Here is a 21,083-nt window from a genome sequence, read left to right on the forward strand (position 1 = left end):
TCATCAGCTTAGATCTTACATTTCCAAAACACTTTTCAATTGTTCCAATTTACTTTTCTTCTCCTCAATTTCGGGATTATCTTTTGTCTCAATTTCGGCCAATAGAAATCGGGCAATATCTAAAATTTCCTGCAACTGCTTAGGACGTTTCAATTTCACGTGACCATTTTTAAAGCCATCATATTTTTCAAAAATTTCAAAGAATCTAAAATAAGGGAGAACATTGAATGTAAATTTTTGGTTTTCAAGTTTTTTTTTTTTTTTGAAATGCCACAACTTACTTGGGATGCCGCACTTCAACTTTCATTTTTTGTTTAGGCGTACGATCACCATGCCGAATGACAGCCACAACACAGCGTAGTTCCATCATTTTACCAAATGTTGTCGGTACAATGGGTGGATCATCTAACTGAAATGGCACCGACCATGGTATATGCAGGGTCGGTGTTAGTTCTCTCAATATCATATTGCCCAATATTTTTGCACAATCGTCATAATATTTATTGGAATTTTTCACAAAACTAAATCCATTGACGTCGCAGACAAATGATTTGCCATTTGCTCTAAAAAATTGATAAATATTAAAAAGTGAGGTAAATATTGTGTACTAAATAGAAATGAGCTAAGAGGAATTAAGGCATACGAGTATTGTTTTAATAATAACCCCTAGTAGCTGCTAAATTTTTCTGGCCTATTTTTCCCACAAAGAAATTCGATAATATAAATTGTAATAAGGGGCAACAAGGTTCAGCAGAATGCAATTAGTTAGCTAAGAAAAAAAGAGTTTAATGCTACTGAAAGTTTCGGCATTGAGAAGTGTCTGTATCGCAAAAAGTAAGCGGAGCTCGGAGAAAATAACCAAGAGTCAGCGATCACTGGATTGAAATTCGAAATGACTACATAGATCTTTGCACACCTCCTATGATAATTGATGCTCATTAGAGTACGACTCGATATGTTTTTCGGCGCAAGGGAATCTTCTTAAAACCCCCTACAAAACAACGACAATAGCGAGCTCAAAAAACTTCTACGGTGTCAGGACATTCAAAGTGGTCTATCATGATCTTAGGAACTGATGTAAAAAGTGAACACTGGAATAGATCAGATAAAGTGACTTTCTATCGTTTTGTCGTCTTTGAGGCATACCAGACCTCTATTACAGTCTCGTTTGGATTTCTCTTATGAATTTGTCTGTACTTTCCTTTCACCTCGATATTACAAAGGGAAGAGTGATGCACTAATCAGGTTTATTGTTGCGAATAATGGAATTCTCTACAAAATTCGTGTACAATCAGTGGTTTTTGGGAGTAGGTGACCGATAGTACCAAGCTTTGTACTGATTGAGATGTTTATGAAAAAGTATAAAAGTGGGATCAAGTGAGGGCCCAGGACGCAAATCTTGAGTGTGTAATGAAGCATCCAATTTTCGGATATAAATATCTAAGGACCCAAAATCCATAGATAATATTAAACTACTGGATGACACGTAGACTAACCCCGTCAAAGACACACCAGACTCATTATCATTCATTTACATTCCCGGTTGTATGGATCTCGATAGTGATGTCAACCAAACACATCATTGTTCCCGAACTGAGGACAATGATATGCCGATAAAAGGCCAGATAAGCTACCTAATACTGGTGTGAATAAAAAGGCTTTTGAATCTCCTGGAGTAGATGGCATAATTCCAGTCATGTTGCAGCATGTCTTATATCGAGTATTAACCACACTGAGAAGTTCTTCAGTGTCTGTAAGCGCTTATCAGTGTTATACCAAGACTATAGACCTATTCCAAAAGACTATAGACCTATTAGCCTATAGCCTGTTGGAAAAGATCAGCAAATCGAAGCATACCTACATCTAAGGCAGATCAGTGGATACATAAGGTGATCGGATACATTGAGGGGGAAACTCCAGGACCATAGGGCATAATAGCAATCATGTTGAAACATGCGTCTGATCGATTATTAACCATACTGAAACCGATTTCCTGCCTTTTCTGTGTTCATTCCTATCAAGTCTCTGGAAGAAGGAAAGCGAGGAATACAAGTCACACTTACCATAGAATTACGAAAAACACACACACACACTAGAAAGGCAATGGGATATGAGGTTGGTGATAATTGAGAGGAGTATGGATTACTCCAGCCTCGCTTTGGATATATTCCTAGATATCGAAGGTCTATAGCCGCTGCAATGTGAAACTGGAATTTATCCATTTCACTCTCGATCGCACAGGTGTTACCTCAACTGTTATTGAGTGGATTGATGAAATACTTGGTAACCGAATCATCACTTCATAATCCTGCTTATGTTCCACCATATCAAGATAAAAGATGTTAAATGTTAACTAAACCATATCCGATATCATGTTGGGTACTTTTGTAATTTTGTGAAACTGGACTTAAGTCAATGATCTTGGGGTCAACCAGAAACGTAAAATTTCAAATTTCCCTCTACCTATCTTGAATAAGGTGGCTTCAAAGTTCTCATTGCTAACTATAAATTTAATAAAAATGGTGCATGATTGTTAAGTTGTTCTGCATGACTTACGCCGAGTCATTAGTCTTTGATCTGGTCTGTCATACCACCTATTAATTATTTTATATATGCTGTCACAGGAATTAAGATGGTTTGGGGAACCCTGGGCACAACCTCAAACTATGTAGATCTACTTCATTGTGATCACATACTGTATGGATCATCAAAAGACCTGATTCTGCGTGACCTGTTGTGAGTGAACTATTGTCGTCAATGAGAGCTTGAGAAAGAGAAGGAAACTATCGAATTTCTCTTATATAGGTGTTAAATGCTAAGAAACAGTAGACTCTTTGGAAGATACGAGAAGGATACTCAAAACTTCTACTCCGGTAATTTGTAACTTTGACAAAAATCTATCCTGGATAAGCTATAACCTTTAATTTATATCCTATATAGCCTTAATTTTTTCTGTTATATCCCCTCTTTTCAGGTACTCAAGATAAGCACCATGGATCAAAGTTCTCCGAGATAAAGAACCACTAAATAATGTAGTAGCTGTACATCTAATCTGATAGCTTCTTAAGCAAGGCCGCCACAACCAATTTTACTAATCCGATCCAAGTTTCAGAAAATACTATAATGTTATAATCAAAACCTAGGCTATCACTATATAAACGAATTAACTTTGCATTTAACCCTCTTACATTCTGATAACAAATAGTAAGGAAATTATTTAGTTTTTTGGTTAACGAGGCAATTATTAAATATGACCAAACACTATGGACTTGGCAATAAAGAAATAAGCTTGAAAAGTAGTGCAAAGACTATAAATAATAGGCAATAATAATAAAGAAATTTAGAAAAACTTTTATCTATAAGAGTAAATATTAAAACTACATAAAATATTTTAATACAAGAAAAATTCAAATTCCACATTACCTCAACAAATCAAATCCACAAACGGTCTGTTTAAAAGCTAAGCAAACTTTACGTGATATTAGCTTCTCCGCATGATTCAGTATGACGGGATAGCGAATCTCCTTGCCTTCGCTGTCACGTTCCACTTTACCGTCCAACGCTGGACTTTTACGTGCCTCAGCATGGGCATAGTCGGGACCCACTGTGTAGACCTTAACATCCGTACCTGGAAAATATACTACGTTTTAAAAGTAATACCGGGTTGTTATATAAAATCTCAATTATTTTTTCTTAAGATTTTGTTTTTGTGATCTTTGGTTTCGGTTAACTAGTAAAGGATAGTAGTTGTGGTGGTGGTTGTTGGTATTGTGGATGGTGTTCAAAAACAAAAACAAAAATTGGAAAAATTAAAGTTTATTTTTTGGGAATTGAAGGATGTTGTATTTCTTATTATTGCAATAATAAAAAAGAAAAAAATATATACTCAAAAATATTGCAATTTTCTTTTGTTCTTCTTCTTTTTTTTCATTACGAACATCAAAATAACGAGAATAACGACAACAACAATAGCAATATAGGATGGTTGGTGTACAAACTGGTTTTGCGCAACTTATGTTTTTTTTTCGATTAACGTTCAGGCAGGACATTGTTTATATCGCAAATGATTTCAATTATACGTTTCGATAGACTGTGAAAGAATGAGTTTTTTATTTTTTGAGGGGGGAGAGAGAGTTGAGTTTCGTATTTTATTAATTTATTTATTTGGTGTATTCAGCCGCTGATATGGAAAAAATAATTTTGATTTTATTTTATTGTGATTATTAATCGATTAATGTTAAATTAGATATACATATTTTGTAAAATGTAGTTCTATAAAAAAAAACAAAAACTAATAATATATTTAAAAGAATAGGCAATTATATTAATAAGCCAAACATGTTGGAGAACAAATTAATGACATGCAAATTATTAATAAAATAATCGTTTAATAAACAGAAGAACATAAATTACTTAAAAATAGAAATATAAGGAAAAAAGCAGTGAAGAATCAAAATTTGAAATGCTGGTATGATTTTAAAATGATACATGAAAATCTGATAATTATTATCTGTCCTCTTAAAGTTGTATTTACGAATAATATAAACCCTTCGTATTTATGTTCTCATATATTATTTAAAAATATCAATTGATATTAGGAATGGACACTTGGACTATAATGTAAACAAGTCATAAATTTTTTGTGATTTTCGAAATATGTAGTATTAACATCGGAGCTGGTTTTGTTAAATTGTTCTAATATACGAGAGACTTTATATCCCGATACATCAGCTCCAAATTCTCTTGTGCCGAGTTCCGTAGAAACTAACCCCAAACTCGTTTGCATTATCCGCAGCTGCTCTGGACTGATCCGACTTAAGATCTATTGCGACAGGTGTTATACTGAGTTAAATCCCAGGGAGCTTTCAATATTTCCATCCGCAGAATGTAAAATACCTTCTGTTGCTGTACAATACATCGAAAATCGGTCTAATTAATGTCAGACCGGATATTCGATGACAAACCGTAATTTTTCATGTTGTAGACCACCTACAGTTGCCATTGTTCAATTATTTGCTAGGTCCCATTACATCGTATATGTCCATAGATTTTTCCGGACTTCATAACCTTTAAATGAATTCTTTTCCTCAATGTTACCTCATCGGACCTTCAGATCCGCAACCGCTCGCAATATGACTGGTGTCCTTTGCGGGAACCTAGCCACATTTTTCCATTAACAGACTAACCGATGGAATCTATCCATTCTGCTCTTGAAAGCACAGGTGTTCCCTCGACCTAATTGAGTTTATTGATAAAATAATCGTTGGGAAGCTGAATTATCAAGTCATACGTTGTAGAGAGTTCCGTAAGGAAAACACGTCTCAAGGAGGGGTACTCTCTGTCCAATTGTGGTTCCTGGAGATACATGAGATCCTGGTGAAGTTCGACCATCTCATAAGAAAGGCTGTATCTTATGCTGATGATGAAGTTTTGCAGCCACAGGACATTTTTGCAAAATGTCTAGCCACAGAAGAAGTACGCAGAGGCCCAAAAATAAAAGCGTGGAGAACCTGTCACTCTGTACATTCCCGCGTCGAAGTAGATATCCTGATATTCTGGGAACCATTTTAGTGACTATATAGCAATCTACCTCAACTTTGAGAATTTCAACATAATTATTTAGAGAAGAGAATTCCAAAAAGTGGCCAAAAATCTTTCCTACCTAAGCTATAACATATAAATTCATTTACTCTATTTTTTAATGTAATTAGGGAGAACACTTTTGAACAAAGGGTTTACAATTATCCCTTATGTGCTATTCTATCTTATCAGAAACTCAGTATGAGCCTATAGGACAAAAGTATCCATGTGAAACGATGGCTAAACAACTGGCTGTTGTACATATTGTAACATAACATAATCTATGGACACATATTGACATATATAGTCACCAGCACTATTTATTTATATTAAGTCCTTTAAATTAAGTTAATTATATTAAGTCCTTTAAATTAATAAAGCCGAGAGACGCATGTCCAGGATTCACTGTTTGAAATATACTTATACTGTAAGAGTTATCGTACATACCTTTAACCTGTTCGAAAAGGTTGATGCATAATAAGGTAAAGATGGCTTTAAATAGGTAAGATGTTTTCCTATCTATGATATCATGTGGCTGGGCAATAGGTTTATAGATGAGAAACATGAACAATATTGTTAAAATGGCAATGTAGTTGGAGTTGATACAATGGTAAAAAAGCGATGTGTTTTTTTGAAATGGAAATTGTTACCTACAAAAGCTCTATTAGAACGAACATTTCTACAATTGTTTTTTAGTTAAAGAAAACAACAACATTAGTCAACAAGATTCTTATTCATAATTATTAACACTTCTGTAATTACAGAAATTTCAAGAAGCATTTAAAAAAAATACTCGAGAGAAAAAAAATTAACTTCACAACAAAAATATTCAACCAAAAATCACAAGCAAATTGAGTTTTATAAAAAAAATTGAGGCTTCATTTAAATAAAAATTAATAAAAATTGGAAAAGCAACATTCAAGAGAAAAAAGAGAACACAAAAATAAAACTTGGAAAAAATATTGCCATTATAAAGTATATTGAAAAAATAGAAGTTTTTTAATCAGTTTTTAAGAAACAAAGTCTGGCGATTTGTTTTGTTTTTCTTAAAAACAACACAAAAAAAGAGAAAAATAATAATCATAAAATAACATTATGACAAAAACAAAGGTAAAAAACAATTAATACGTACCATCGGTAGGCATAAAATCTTCGTAAATAAATGAACCAGTTTTGCGAACACGCGACTCTGGAGAATAAACACTGCTACGGCTACCGATCTAGAAGAAAATAATGTACGTGCATGTTTTATAGGTTCAAAATAATTTCGGATTATTGCTACAAACCTTGCGGAATAAACGTTGACTACCGCCACCGGCAGATGTTGGATAATAAATGTAAATGTTATGATCCTCCGCCGAAACGGGCTTCTCAACAAATGGTTTATTGAATATAATACCATTAACTTCAACATGATCCTCGGATTCGATTAGTTCATGTTCTAAAAATACACAAAAGGGAATAATTTGGTTAGGTTACTCGTACACAGATATAATGTAAAAAAAACGTTTTAAAATAGTTCGTTAAAAATAAACAAATAAATTGATAAGCTATACAAGAACCTGTGGAAAATAGTATTATTCCTCGTTATTCCAGCTCGGAAACACTATTTATTACGGGAAAATCTTCGTTAGATATAACCCTATAATATATTTATAGATAATAGCCGGCCATAGAATGCTCTTACGAAATGGTCCTAAAATATATTCTTAGGCAAATCCACCCTTTGGTTGACCCTCTCTCTTGAAAAAATATTCGTAGATAAATCCAGACCTTCTTTGCCATTGCAATTTTATCAGATAATTCAAGGACGTGATTGACCCAAAAAATATATTTAATAAATCTATATATTTAATAAAATATTTTCAGAAAAAAACAGGACTTGTTTACCGTTTGAAGAAAATATATGCTTAGATATATCCAGACCTTGGTTGATCCTACCAAATATGCTTGAATAAATCCACTTCCTGATTGCCCTTGAAAAAAATCTACTCAGATAAATCCAGGCCTTGGTTTCCCTAACAAAATTGGTTCCCCTTGAAAATATTCATAGATAGATCCTCGCCATAGTTGAATTTAAACCAGTAAGGAAAGTAGTAAAGTCGGACTGGGCCGGCTTTATGATACCCTTCACCACTTTGGGTATATATGGTACATATGTATCTTTATAAATGCATGTCAATTTCATTCGGGCAGATTTAAAGTCGTCTGCGTACCATGGGACATATTTATAACAAAATTGATACACGCCGCACTGTTAAGAATTCAATTTCAATCAGACACCCGTTCGAAATACATATGGAAGCTGCATCTGCACTAATTTCAACAAACCGCAAAAACTTCAATCAAATCTCATTTTGATACGTTGTGCAAAATTTCGTGTTAATCGGACAAACATTAGTGAGTTTGGAGGAGCTATATCGAAATCTGAACCGAATTTTCCGAAACTTACTACACATCATACTAGACTCAATTCAGTAAGCTATGCCACTTTGGCACACTATTTACTTAAAATAAAAAATAATAAAATATGTATGGCACCTATATCTAAATCAGAACCGATTTTCACGAAACTTAACATGCATCATTCTAGACTTTATTAATTACGCTATACAAAATTTCGTGCAAATCGAAAGATATGTAGGGACTTTTGTACACCATTTACATTAAATCGGACGTAAATATATATGGGAGTTATATCTAAATCTCAACCGATTTTCACGTTCACATTCACCTAATTCAGTACCCTATGATATATAGGGACTTTGGTGCACCATATAACTTAAATTGGACGAAAATATATATGGGAGTTAATTATAAAACTGACCCGATTTTCTCTAAACTTAGCACACATCATTCTAGACTCAATTCAGTACACTATGGAAAAGTTCGAGCAAATCGAAAGATATATAGGAAGTTTGGTGCAGCATTTCCATAAAATCGGGCGAAAATATATATGGGAGCTATATCTAAATTTGAACCGATTTTCAGAAAACTTTACACACATCATTCTAGACAGAATTAAGTACGCTTTGCCAAATTTCGTGCAAACCCAAGAATATATAGGGACTTTGGTGCACCATTTACATTAAATCGAACGAAAATATATATGGGAGCTATATCTAAATCGAAAGATATATAGCGACATTGGTGCACCATTTACATTAAATCGGACGAAAATATATATGGGAGCTATATCTAAATCTGAACCAATTTTCCCAATTTCAATAGGGTTTGTCCTTGGGCCAAATAAGTGACCTATGCCAAATTTCATCCAATTCGGATAACAAATGCGGCCTGTACTTTGTTTACAATGGAGAGACAGTTAGATGGACGGACATTCATAAATCGACTTAGAAAGTGATTATATGCATATTCTCAAAAGGAACCATGGATCTATCTCGTTTGCCTGTTACAAACATATACACAAAGACATAATACCCTGTAATAATACCCTGAATAAAAATCATGCATCTGATTAACCTTTGAAATATTTTGTTATCAAATACGCCCCAGTATAATGTTGAACAAATTTAGTACTATTATTTTACTTACGTTTTGGATCTGGCGAATCACGATCTAATACCGCATAACGTGGTATTTCAATTCCTTCCTTTTCCAATATAGCATAGACCCGGCGACGATCTTGTATATCATACTGCATATGAAGATTATTTAGAACATATGGTTTACGCAATTGAGCGTACTGTATGGCCTTCTCCAGGGGAAAACCTTTAGAATGAAATGAAACTAGGCAATCACAGATGGGCCAATTTTCGACAGGTTCCTACAAAAATAAACAAAACAAAAAAATCAATGTAGATTATGATTTCTTTATGAAATTTGAATAGACTTACCTTCAAAATAACATCCTCTTCGAATATGACCATTTTAATGAATTCAAATTCTTGTAAACGTGTCAAAATCTCTTTCATTGGTTTCGATTGGGTCTTTTTGGCCATGGCGCATATGCCCACAACCACTTGTTTACCGGTATTCGAGGATGTACTGGCATCGGAATCCATGCCGTCATTACTTTCACAGAAATCGGTGTCGCCCTAGAAGCAATATAGATGAATTATGCATTACTCTTTTGGTTTGATGAATATACGTGCTTTTAACGAAAATTTAGCATTCGAAATAAAATAATAGAAACAAAATTTCAATTTGTTTTCTGGTTGTCGTTGTCAGTTTTTTTATAGAGACATTACGGGCAAGGTAAATGTCTGGTGCAATAGGGTAATTTTATTATATGTGTATAAGAACACATTACTTATTATATAGCTTTATAAAATAATAATAAAACATTCACGCTTATAATGTGCCTTGAAAAAAATATATAAAAATATCCACGCATTGATCGATCCTTAAAAATATATTCTTAAAAAAATATACTTTAATAATTGGCGTTGAAAAACAATATATTAATCTTTTACTTATAATATTATTATTATCCATGCTTTAATAAACCTTAGGGTGTACATATTATGGTTATAATTTTTGAGATCCTCGTATCCTTGCAAGTAAGAACAGGGGAATTGTGAAGATAGAGAGGGTGTAATAACTAAAGCAGCAAAGCTATCTGATAAACAGTTGGTGTATTTTGCTATGCTGTATTTCATATGTACATAGGAGATATGCGATCGTTTTTAAATATTCCTTATCTTCACATAGACGCCAATAGTCCATTCCATTGACATCTCAATTAGAGGTGAGAGGCCAGATTCGGCAGTGTCCAGTTATAATATCTACTGTGCTTGAGGGCACATTTCTTTAAGTCTAATTGTTGTTGATTGGAGCTTAACCAAAAGGTCCAGTGGCTGTAGATTATGGATCACGTTCAAAATAATTTGAGGTGTTCTTTTGTCGGACGAAGTTATATTTTAGATAAACGATGCACCAAACTCCTAATGTTTGTCCGATTGAGACGAAATTCTCCACAGCGTACTGAGTTAAGACCAGATTGATGTTTGCTAACTTGTGTTGAAATCGGTTTAGATTTAGATATTTTTTTAATCCAGGGTTAGAAAGGACCCTGAAAAATATTCCTTATAAAATGAGTACTTGTAATAGACTTTAAAAATATATATTTAAAAAAATCCACGTTAAAGAAATACTCTTTGAATAATGCAATGGGACTTAAAAAATATTGCATAAAATAATATTTTTGAAAAAACCCACCTTTAAAAAATTAAATATCTAAGCTTATTACAAAAAAATCCAAGCTTATAATGGAAATTAAAAAATATTCTTAAACAAATTCTTATTTGTTTTTGAAAAAATATTCTTTAAAAAATCCACAGTTCGGAGGACATATAGAAGTTTTGCTATATACTACTGAAGCATTAAATTGTTTTGCCATCCAAATTCGCTTATCTCAAAATAAATATTTGCCAAACAATTTGATAAAGCTTTGTAAAAAAAATGGGGAGAATCGCTGACCCTGTTCCCTAAATACGCAAACAAAGATAGTGGTGATGTTCCGACTATATAATTTATGAACAAAACAATTGTAAATGCAAATAGTCCATGATATACCTGGCAAAATGGGTGGTGGGCAGATAAATGATGCACACATTGTGCATACACAAAATATTTTAAATGACCAATTAACCCTTTCAGTGTTTTTGTCAAATATATTCGACATTTAAAAATTCTCTCTTTCTTTGCGATTTTTCGGTTATCCTATGTACCGTTAACATTGATGTTTTTTGTTTTTGCTGAAAAACAGACGAAACTGTCCGAGGGTTAAAATGAAAATTGTTTTTTTTTCTAAACTCTATGCCTTTATATGATTTTAAGTACAAAATTTTAGATTTTTATTCCAACAAAATTTTTTTTTGACACTGAAAGGGTTAAGAATCTATGAATATTTTTTGGCGGTAAATATCATAGAGAATACGTAACGAACAATAAGCGGAAACAAAGTTTCTAATAACCAAACGAACAACAAATGTCAATATTTAGAAAAATATTTAAATAGTTCGTGACGACAATGCCACTTTTAGTGGCTGCAATGATAACAAAATAATAAAATAAGACGAAAACAATAATCAAAATAAAACACAAAATAAAAGAAAAACCATAACAAAAGTGTACGAGAAACCTACATTCAAACATTCATCACAATAGCAAAAGTCATCGACTTCATCATCATCTTCCTCATCATCATTGTCATAGTAGTAGTCATCGTCGTAGCCGTCCTCAAATTCAACATTGCGTTCAACGTCATCATCATCATCACCATCAACGTTTGCATTTGCATAATAATTATCTTGTTTGGCTATGCCTTCTTCCGCCACGCCGGCGGATTCATTTTTAATATCGTCATTGTTATTGGCATTTTCTTTGTTAATCGCTGACCCCCTTCTTGGTGCACTTTGACAACCACGACTACGACGTCGTCGTTGTCTTTTAGTTCTTCGCATTTTACATTTTATATTATTGGGATCAATTTCCACAGTGTCATCATCAGTCAAGCGGCGGCGGTGATGATGACCTTCATCACCATTCGGATTGGATGCATTGTCATTTTCATTGCAATTTTCCCCCGATGTAGGCGTTGTGGGATGTTCACCCATCAAATGGGCATGTTTTAATTTACGGCGTCTTTGCTGGGAACGATATTTTTTTAAGCGCCACCAATCTTTAAGCCATGTCCATTCCATGGCTAATAAAAATATTCAAATTTCTCACACACAAACACAATTAAAAAATAAAAGTTTTCGTTATGATTTCCAAATCTTTATGGCCGTTAAAAATACATTCGTCTTTTTTCCCGAAACAAAAGAAAAAAACGCGCCAACCACAATTACGACTGTCATACACAAGTGCGCCCAATCAACTGACTAACTCTTGGGTGCAATAATGCTCATTTCCCATGAGCAAGAGTCGTCTCATTATTTTAAAAGAATAATAATACTTTCTTATTGTTGTTCTTCTTGTGTATTTAAAACAATAATTTAAATTTATTGTTGTTGTTTCAGTTTCTCAACTGCAAAAGAGAAGATAAAAACGAATTCAATTCCGCCAATACTATTCTCCGAATACCTACATTTCAACTGGTATACTACTACGACTATACGTTATTGTTGTTGTTCTACATTGTTGTCACTTAACTATATTTGCTATCACCTATGAAGGATGGGATGGTGTTTTGGAGGGCCAACGTCAGGAGTAGACTTTTGTTGTCATTAACGGGCTTATCATGGCTGTCAGCTGCTGCTCACTTATATTGATGGCATTTATCTTCGAAATTAGTTATCACCGTTTTGTGCGATTCCCTCTCCTCTGACGTCATAAATTGAATTGGAAATACAAAAAATAACAATTGTGGTCAAATGTATTTCAAATCGTATTTGGCTAGATTTCGTTTAATAACAATTAATGAAAACAAATAGATTCGACTTGCGTACTTGCGTTAAGAAGCTTGTAGGTCTGTTAGGTTATAAACTTTTGAAACAGGTATTCCAATTAGTACCCAAAATATCAGAAAAATACTTCCAACCGGCTGAAAAAAAGTTTGAGGTATGGGAAAGCAGTATATAGAATATAAAAAATATCAATCAAAACATGGACTTACATGTCCGCTAGTAGATTTGGATCCTTTGAGAAGCTAAAAGGCCAAATTACAAAAATGTCAGAAATCCGGCTAGAGCCATTAAAATTCCAAATTCCAACTCAAAGAAAAAATCCAACATTTATAAGAAAAAATCTGCCTGTATGATCTTATTCTTCGAAAAACCAAAATTGTAAATTTCTAAATTCCTGCATGTAGAAATGCTATCCTCTAAGAACACAAAATACAATAGTACATACACTTTGATTGGAAAATTATACTAGAATCTTAAAAATATTTTAAATTGCTCCAGACCTTACATGGGGAACTATGCCAAATCATCCATCAACTTGAAATTAAGGTCACTTCGGATGATCATGTGGCCGTCATTTCAGGTGTGTTTTGAAATATCAAAAATCGGCCAGTCGAAATCTGCGTATATTTGGGGGGAAGAACCTAATTTACAGCAACTAGTAAATTAGGTTCTTCAAGAACGCGTACTAATATATCCTCTTCTCAATGCCAACGAAGATATAGTAAAAATTATTTAAATTTTATGGTGACGAGAAGCTGGTAAGTTACTTGTGATGGAGTGTTTTCCTGGCTGACAGAGCAATATTCATTGACTATTATAATAATAGGACGTACACTGCTGATGAAAAATTTAAACTTACGATTCTGCCTCGGTTACATCAAAAGGTAAAAGTACAATAATATTATATTTATGTTGTTTTTTCTTACTAGTGGTAGAGGGGGATCGACGAGAGGAGCGGGAGGAGTAGAAAGATAACATTATAGCATAGCCAGGCTGTCCCGTATCCGTCAAATAACTGAATCTCTTGCATATTCAGCATAGCATGTTCATAGTAGTTCGACCGTTTCCAACTCTTCCTCATCTAATAGTAGGTCTAATAGACTCGTCTATCTGCAGATCGGACGAATGTGACCCTTGAACAAGATCATCAGTATTTCATTATCGTTAAATATTTCTGCTGTATATTTCTGTTGATGAATCATCCATTATATCGATTGGAAGCTCATCAGCCGAATATTCAGGATGGGTATTTCGTACCACATTTGATAATTTTCCTAGATGCCGATGCCAATGGTATTCATGGCATCATTCTAGTCCCCCTAGAAAAAATCATCCGAGAGAAAAGCCAGATTTTCATCCGTGCTAAGACGCAAAGACTCATTTTCCTCCTTTAAATTGAGGAGAAAGTCAGTCTGTCTCTCCAAGCTCTCATGCATGTCCTTAAGCCTGATGGGAATGGAATTAAAAAAACAGTAAGGAAAGTTCAAAAGTCGGACGGGGTCCATTTAAATAAAATCGGACGAAACTATATATGGGAGCTATATCTAAATCTGGACCGATTCCAGCGAAATATTGGCAAAAATTATATAACCTATTTCAACAACATTTCGGGGACGTCAACCTGCAGTAGTTTCAATACGTACGTCAGCCTGTAGTAACTTCAATACGTTATGCAGTATTTTGTCTCAATCGGACCAATATTGGCAGTATGGTGCTCCATTTACATAAAATCGGACGAAACTATATCTAAATCTGAACCGATTTCAACAAAACTTGGCATACATCAATCTAGACCTAATTCAGCACTCTGTGCAAAATTTTTTCTCAATCGGACCAATATTGGGAGTTTGGTGCACCATTTACCTAAAATCGGATGAAACTATATATGGGACCTACATCTAATTCTGAACTGAAATTTCAATAGGGTTCGTCCTTGGGCCAATTTAGTGACATGTGTCAAATTTATTTCAAATCGGATCATAAATGCGACCTGTACTTTGACTTTGTTCACAAAAATACATGGACGAACATGCATAAATCGATTTAGAAAGTGATTCTATTCATATACTCAAAAGGAACCATGGGTCTATCTCGATTTATTTTTCCTGTTACAAACATATGCACAAAGACGAATACCCTGTACCACAGTGTGGTGAAAGGTATAAAAAGAGTTGGTGGTGGTCGATGTCATTGGGGAGGTCAACAAACTGTGAAACACTGATGGATACAAGTTTGTCTAACGCCTCTGCGTTCTGGATATTAGGAAGTGGTTTAAGTGACATTAAAATTGCCTTTTTTTGGGACAGCAATACCTGGACTATATTGTGATATTAGCAACTTGGTCCTTTCTTCTGAGACTTAAATCCGTTGACTGTCCACTAATATTTATTGAATTCGGAGCTTCCATATGATTTTATTGACTATTTGTAGTTAAGGTAGCATAGGGAATTTGAGTTGAAGCTATTTTCAGTACATATAGCCAAAATGTTTTTTTTTTTAATTTTTGAAGCTTTGTGAAGAAAGAGACAGAATACGTAGACCGAAAGGTTCCATACTTGGACTTCACCTAGTTTCGTTTAAAAAAAAAATACGATATGCAATGTTTCAGTCCAACCGGATATTCAATAAGATTTGCAAATTTTCAATTTTTTAACACAGGTGCAGTTTGTGGGGAAATACCGTGTCACAGCGTAACATTGAAACCCATTATCTCAGAAAATATGGATTTCAGCAAGAAATACTTAAATTATTAATTACATAGTAATAATCATAACTATTAATGATCTATATCCGATCCGCTATAAATAAAAAAGTTGCTTGATGGATGGCTCCGGGAACCATAATATATATATATATTTTTTGGTTGGAATGTGTTTTTTTTTCTTATTGACGGTAACACAAATATTGTCCGGGACACAATCGATTTTTTATCTATCAAATGCATGCTAATCAATATACCAATCTATCATCACTTCACAGTCAACAACCTTGATGATGAAACCAAGAGTTTATTTTCCACTGCCATTACCAGACAATAAACCAACCAACGGAACGAACGAACGAAACAACCACTCAATCAGTTTGTTGTCATTTATCTTAATTGAATTATCACACCAATATTTGAAATATCAATTTGTATGTATGAATGTATATCGACACATAAATATTGATGGAGAAAGCACATAACCACATATAAGTTTTTTTTTTTTTTTAATTGGGAACAAAATTTTCCAGACTGGTACTGATTCTTTGTGATGCTTTTGATGAGTTGATTACCAAAAACATTGTAACTTATTTATATTATTTTTTATTTCCTTTGCATATTTAGAATTGTTTTGCACTTTTTATTTAAGTTTTTTTTTCACAAGTCGTCATTTTGTTTTGATTTTTAATTTCTTCTAAAGAAGCAAAACTAGTTTTTTATTTTTTGCTTAGTATAATCAATCTTCTGTAACACATTTTTTGTTTCACTCAAAATACTTACATCGTCATAGTAGAACATTTTTTTGTAATTAAATATGTAATTTATATTTTTACACTTCTTTCCAAAAATAAAAAAATAAATATAATTATCAACCACCTGTTGACACGAGTCAGACCAGAAAACAAATGAATGAAATTTTTTGGTTTGGATCTGTAAAGCGTGCTTAGCATAACAAAATCGAAAAAAACAACAAGAACAAAAAATAAAAGCATACGCATGATGTTATTTTTGTTGTTGGCGTTGATTAAAAATAGAGATAAACTTGCAGGCTTGGAAAGGGGAACAGAGCAAAAAGCTGATAAGACCAAACGTAGACAAAAATAAAAAAAAAACAACAAACAAAAACAAACTTTTATAGACATTTTTGCCAATAAGAGAAATGGGTTATGGGTTATTTTAAAAAGTGGTATAAGTAAAAAACTAACTACAATTTTTAGAAGAAAATCGAATTTCGAATTTTTTAAGAACAAATTAATTTTTTACAAACCTCAATATGTGAGGAAGTTTTTCTATAGAAACCTTTATGAACATTAGTAGAGAAGGTATACAAATTTAGACCTCAGAAGGAATCAGACCTCAAAAACTGAGATATTTTTCTATAGTAGATCAGACCTCTTTTTCTATAAAAATCAGACCTTAGTAACTAAGGCATTTTTTTCTATAGAAAAAGATTAGATCTACTAGCTGAGGTATTTTTTATCTAAATAAAAAATCAGACATTAATAGCTATGGTATATATTCTACACATCGCCTTTTCGAAGAAACATTGACATGGAATTGAACGAACTTAAATATGTGATATTTATCTATATGTGAACCGACTAACATCAATCCATAGACATGCCATTCTGCAACCTATGTTCATTCGGACAGATTTAGAATCGTTTGCGTACAATGGGACAAATTTATTTAAATCAATTTAAAGAAAACTTTATACTCGCTATTCGGTACACATTTTACATAAAATCGGACAAAAATATATAAGGGAGCTATATCGAAATATGGACCGATTTTCTCTAAACTCGCCATTCATCATTCTGGACTCAATTCAGTACGCTATGCCAAATTTCGTGCAAATCGAAGGATATATAATAGGGACTTTGATGTACTATTTACCTAAAACCTAAGAAAATATATATGGGAGCTATATTTAAATCTGGACCGATTTTCACGAAGCTTAGCACACATCATTCTAGACTCAATTCAGTACGCTATGCCTAATTTTGTGTAAATCGAAAGATATGTAGGGGCTGGAGCTCCATTGACATAAAATCGGCAAAAATATATATGGGAGCTATATCTAAATCTGAACGGATTTTCACGAAACTTAGCATTCATCATTCTAGACTTAATTCAGGACGCTATACCAAAATTCGTGTAAATCTAAGAATATATAGGGATTTTGGTGCTCCATTAACCTAAAAACGGAAGAAAATATATATGGGAACAATATCAATTTCTCTACCGATTTTCACAAAACAAAATTTCGTGCAAATCGAGAGATATATAGGGGCTTTGGTGTACCGTTTACATTAAATCGGACGAAAATACAGACAGAACGGTTGTTTCATAAGGCGAACTTAAAAAAGATTTCCAGGCGCGTCGGTCTTGTGCGCATCTCATCTATTTTAAAAGAACATTTTTCATGGTTGTCTTCTACTTGATCTTTCCATCAGATTCGTGGCCTTACCCTTCTGTGTGAACCATCACTTGGCTCGTTTTTATATGCCTTTTGACCTGGGTTATATTCATCCATTCTCACATGATGGCCTAACCAACGTAGTCGCTGCATCTCGATCCGTCTGACTATGTCGATGTCCGAGAATAGATGGTATAGCTCATGGTTCATTCAAGGTAAAGCAGCCCTTCCCCTTCTGTGTGAACCATCACTTGGCTCGTTTTTATATGCCTTTTGACCTGGGTTATATTCATCCATTCTCACATGATGGCCTAACCAACGTAGTCGCTGCAGCTCGATCCGTCTGACTATGTCGATGTCCGAGAATAGATGGTATAGCTCATGGTTCATTCAAGGTAAAGCAGCCCATAGATCTTTCGGAGACACATGCTTCAGGTCCACATAACAGCACGGGTAATATCAGCGTATTGAGGAGTATGAGTTTGGTCTGGCGGGAGGTGGTCTTGCTTTTGAGTTGCTGAGTTGGCCACAAGTATTCTCCTCCGGATTTCAAAGCTGATGTTATTAGTTTTTTTATGGCGGTACCGAGGTATATAAAATCGTTCACTACCTCGAAGCTGTAGTTTTCAAGTTCCACAGTTGGTCCGAGTTTACTGGACGTTTTGCGCGTTGATACCATCAGCTTGGTCTTTTCGCCATTTACTGCCAGTCACACTTTGGCGGACTCCTTCCCAATTCGTTCAAAGGTGGATGTTACCGATCGCAATGTTCGACCCATTATGTCGATGTCATCCGCGTAGGCGAGTAACATATGCTGTTTGGTGTACATAGTCCCATTTAATCCCATATAATTAATGTTTTATATCCATGCTAAGAAATTACCGGCAAGATATATCAATATCGATTGTCTGCGATCCACATCGATCAAGCTCGTCAGCTACTTCCATTCCCTTTTTCACTATGACCTAGAACCCAACATTGTTTAACTAAATGTCTCATATCCCGCAGTGCAGATTTACCATCATGAACGAGCCTAGAGTTTATAGTATACTATATAGTCACTGGTACCGAATCACTAGTACAAAGTACTTGGACTAACTCCTCTGCTTTCAAGATGGCTAAAATCTATGCTTGAAAAACGCTACTTTTTTCAATCAAGATCAAGCACGAAGTCATACAAACGAACTCATACTGGCATCGATGCGAATACTTTTTCCCTAAATTAGACTAGCTGCAAATTCAACTTTCTTAAAACCGATACCGATCAGCTCCCACGACGGCGGCGTATTTTTGTAAAAAGTAGATTTAAGATATTTTGTTAAAGAAACGCGCTGCATGCAATGCTAAGTTCTACACCTGTGTTAAATAAAAAATTTATGAATGAATGAACTTGTTAGAAGTCCCAAAACTCCAATCGCAAAGAGCAACAACAAGACGTACTATATGTATCGGTCATTATCTACCACGGTGTTGTATGTAAGAATTTCATGCAATGTTTGTCAAACTAATTAATTCAAAAAATTTCCTAAAAGATAAACAAAATAAAATTAAACTAATTATCAGTTAAATAAATGTAAATATGAAGGAGGCAAATAAATGCAATAACAAAATAGCAAATATTTAAATCAAGCAAACAAAAATTGAACAAACAAATATGCAAGAAATAAAAAAAGCAAACAATCGAAAACAATTTTTGTGAGATGGTAAAAAAGGGGGGTAAAGTTTAAGAAAATATATAATACACCCACCCCATAAGAAAATGAAGAACAACGTAAATCCATGGTGGGTGTAGTAGAGGATGCCGATTCTAAAATAAAAAATTATCAAGAGAAAAAGAAAAGAAGACGACAGCAGGACAACAGAGAAAAAAACGGAAACGTGACAACGAAAAAAGAAAAGAAAAAAAAAAAAAACAAAAAGAAATGATATGAGTAATTTCACAGAAATCCCACGGAAGCCTACAAAGACAAAAAAAACCAAATACCCACCCCCTAGATTAGGTGTCGAACTGACATGTAACAATGTTGCTGTTGTTAAACCCTCAGCACATGAACTGCAATTCATGCACTCTTGACACGACTGTTGTTGTTGTAGTTGCTGCTGTTGCTGGTTATGATTGAAATGTTGTTGCTGCTGTTGTTGACGTTTGCAGATCTGACATTGCATATGATTTTGACGACAATAGCTATGGGCATTGTTACGTCTAAAATGTGAACTGCGACGATAAGGGGACCAATTGTTTGTCGGCTCATTGCAATTGCCGCTACCACCAGCAGCACAAACGATTTTTTCAAAACTATTACCCATTGTGTGTGTGTGGGTGGTTGAGTGCTGCTATATATGACGGCTTTTTGATTTGTTTGAAATTATCTTGATGTTTATTATTATTTTTTTTTGTTTGCTCAATTCTTTTTTCTAGGATATTGATTTTTAATTGGCTGCAGCGATATTAAAGCACATTACATAAACGTTCATAATCAATTGAATTGGAAAAGAAATCCAATTAGATGTATTCACAAACCAATTTAAAATTCAATTTTCTAAACAATATCATTACCTGATAAATTATCAGGATTTTTTTGCAAAATCCTCACGATATTTGTTTTAGAAATTAGACTATTTAAAATATGTTTTAAAAATACCTTTCGGTTTTCTATAAAATGACTCAACTTAATTTTTTCATAAATGGGAATCTAGCACAAGAAAGCCACCATACATCTACTACTCAAGACTCCAAGGCAGACCTTCTGAAATTCCATTAAAAGAGCATCAGGCTTTCTTCTGCTTTTTTATAAGAAGAATTTCTGGTATAACACGATCTTCCTATCTATTGAATGACCTTTTTTGTAAAAGCCTTCCTATGTATACTAAGAATGCCTATGTATACTAGGAAGGCATATAGTCTTTGGCCGGTAACTCTCTTTTCTCAGAGCGCAAATGTCAATCTTCTACTACTTCGGTAGACATATGAAGCTAGGACCCAAAACGGGAACTTTTATGTGGGGTT

The 21,083-nt window shown here is 33.9% G+C and overlaps 1 protein-coding gene across 1 annotated transcript in view; it reads right to left on the minus strand.

Annotated features, from left to right (window-relative positions):
- Nucleotides 1–20,387, minus strand: part of LOC133332295 (inositol hexakisphosphate and diphosphoinositol-pentakisphosphate kinase) — a 37,543-nt gene extending 17,156 nt beyond the window's left edge. The window contains exons 1-9 of the mRNA XM_061540696.1: nucleotides 20,065–20,387; nucleotides 19,825–19,883; nucleotides 9,438–9,638; nucleotides 9,136–9,367; nucleotides 6,867–7,021; nucleotides 6,713–6,800; nucleotides 3,424–3,628; nucleotides 282–563; nucleotides 20–205 (exon numbers count right to left, since the gene is read on the minus strand). Of these exons, the coding sequence (XP_061396680.1) occupies nucleotides 20–205; nucleotides 282–563; nucleotides 3,424–3,628; nucleotides 6,713–6,800; nucleotides 6,867–7,021; nucleotides 9,136–9,367; nucleotides 9,438–9,638; nucleotides 19,825–19,883; nucleotides 20,065–20,383 (1,727 nt within the window). The 5' untranslated portion in view covers nucleotides 20,384–20,387. The remainder of the gene's footprint in view (nucleotides 1–19; nucleotides 206–281; nucleotides 564–3,423; nucleotides 3,629–6,712; nucleotides 6,801–6,866; nucleotides 7,022–9,135; nucleotides 9,368–9,437; nucleotides 9,639–19,824; nucleotides 19,884–20,064) is intronic.
- Between the last annotated feature and the right edge of the window lie 696 nt (nucleotides 20,388–21,083).

The sequence above is a fragment of the Musca vetustissima genome, unplaced genomic scaffold (assembly GCF_032173495.1).
Source record: "Musca vetustissima isolate MV318-11 ecotype Yass unplaced genomic scaffold, APGP_CSIRO_Mvet_v1 utg5888, whole genome shotgun sequence".
Lineage (NCBI taxonomy): Eukaryota > Metazoa > Arthropoda > Insecta > Diptera > Muscidae > Musca > Musca vetustissima.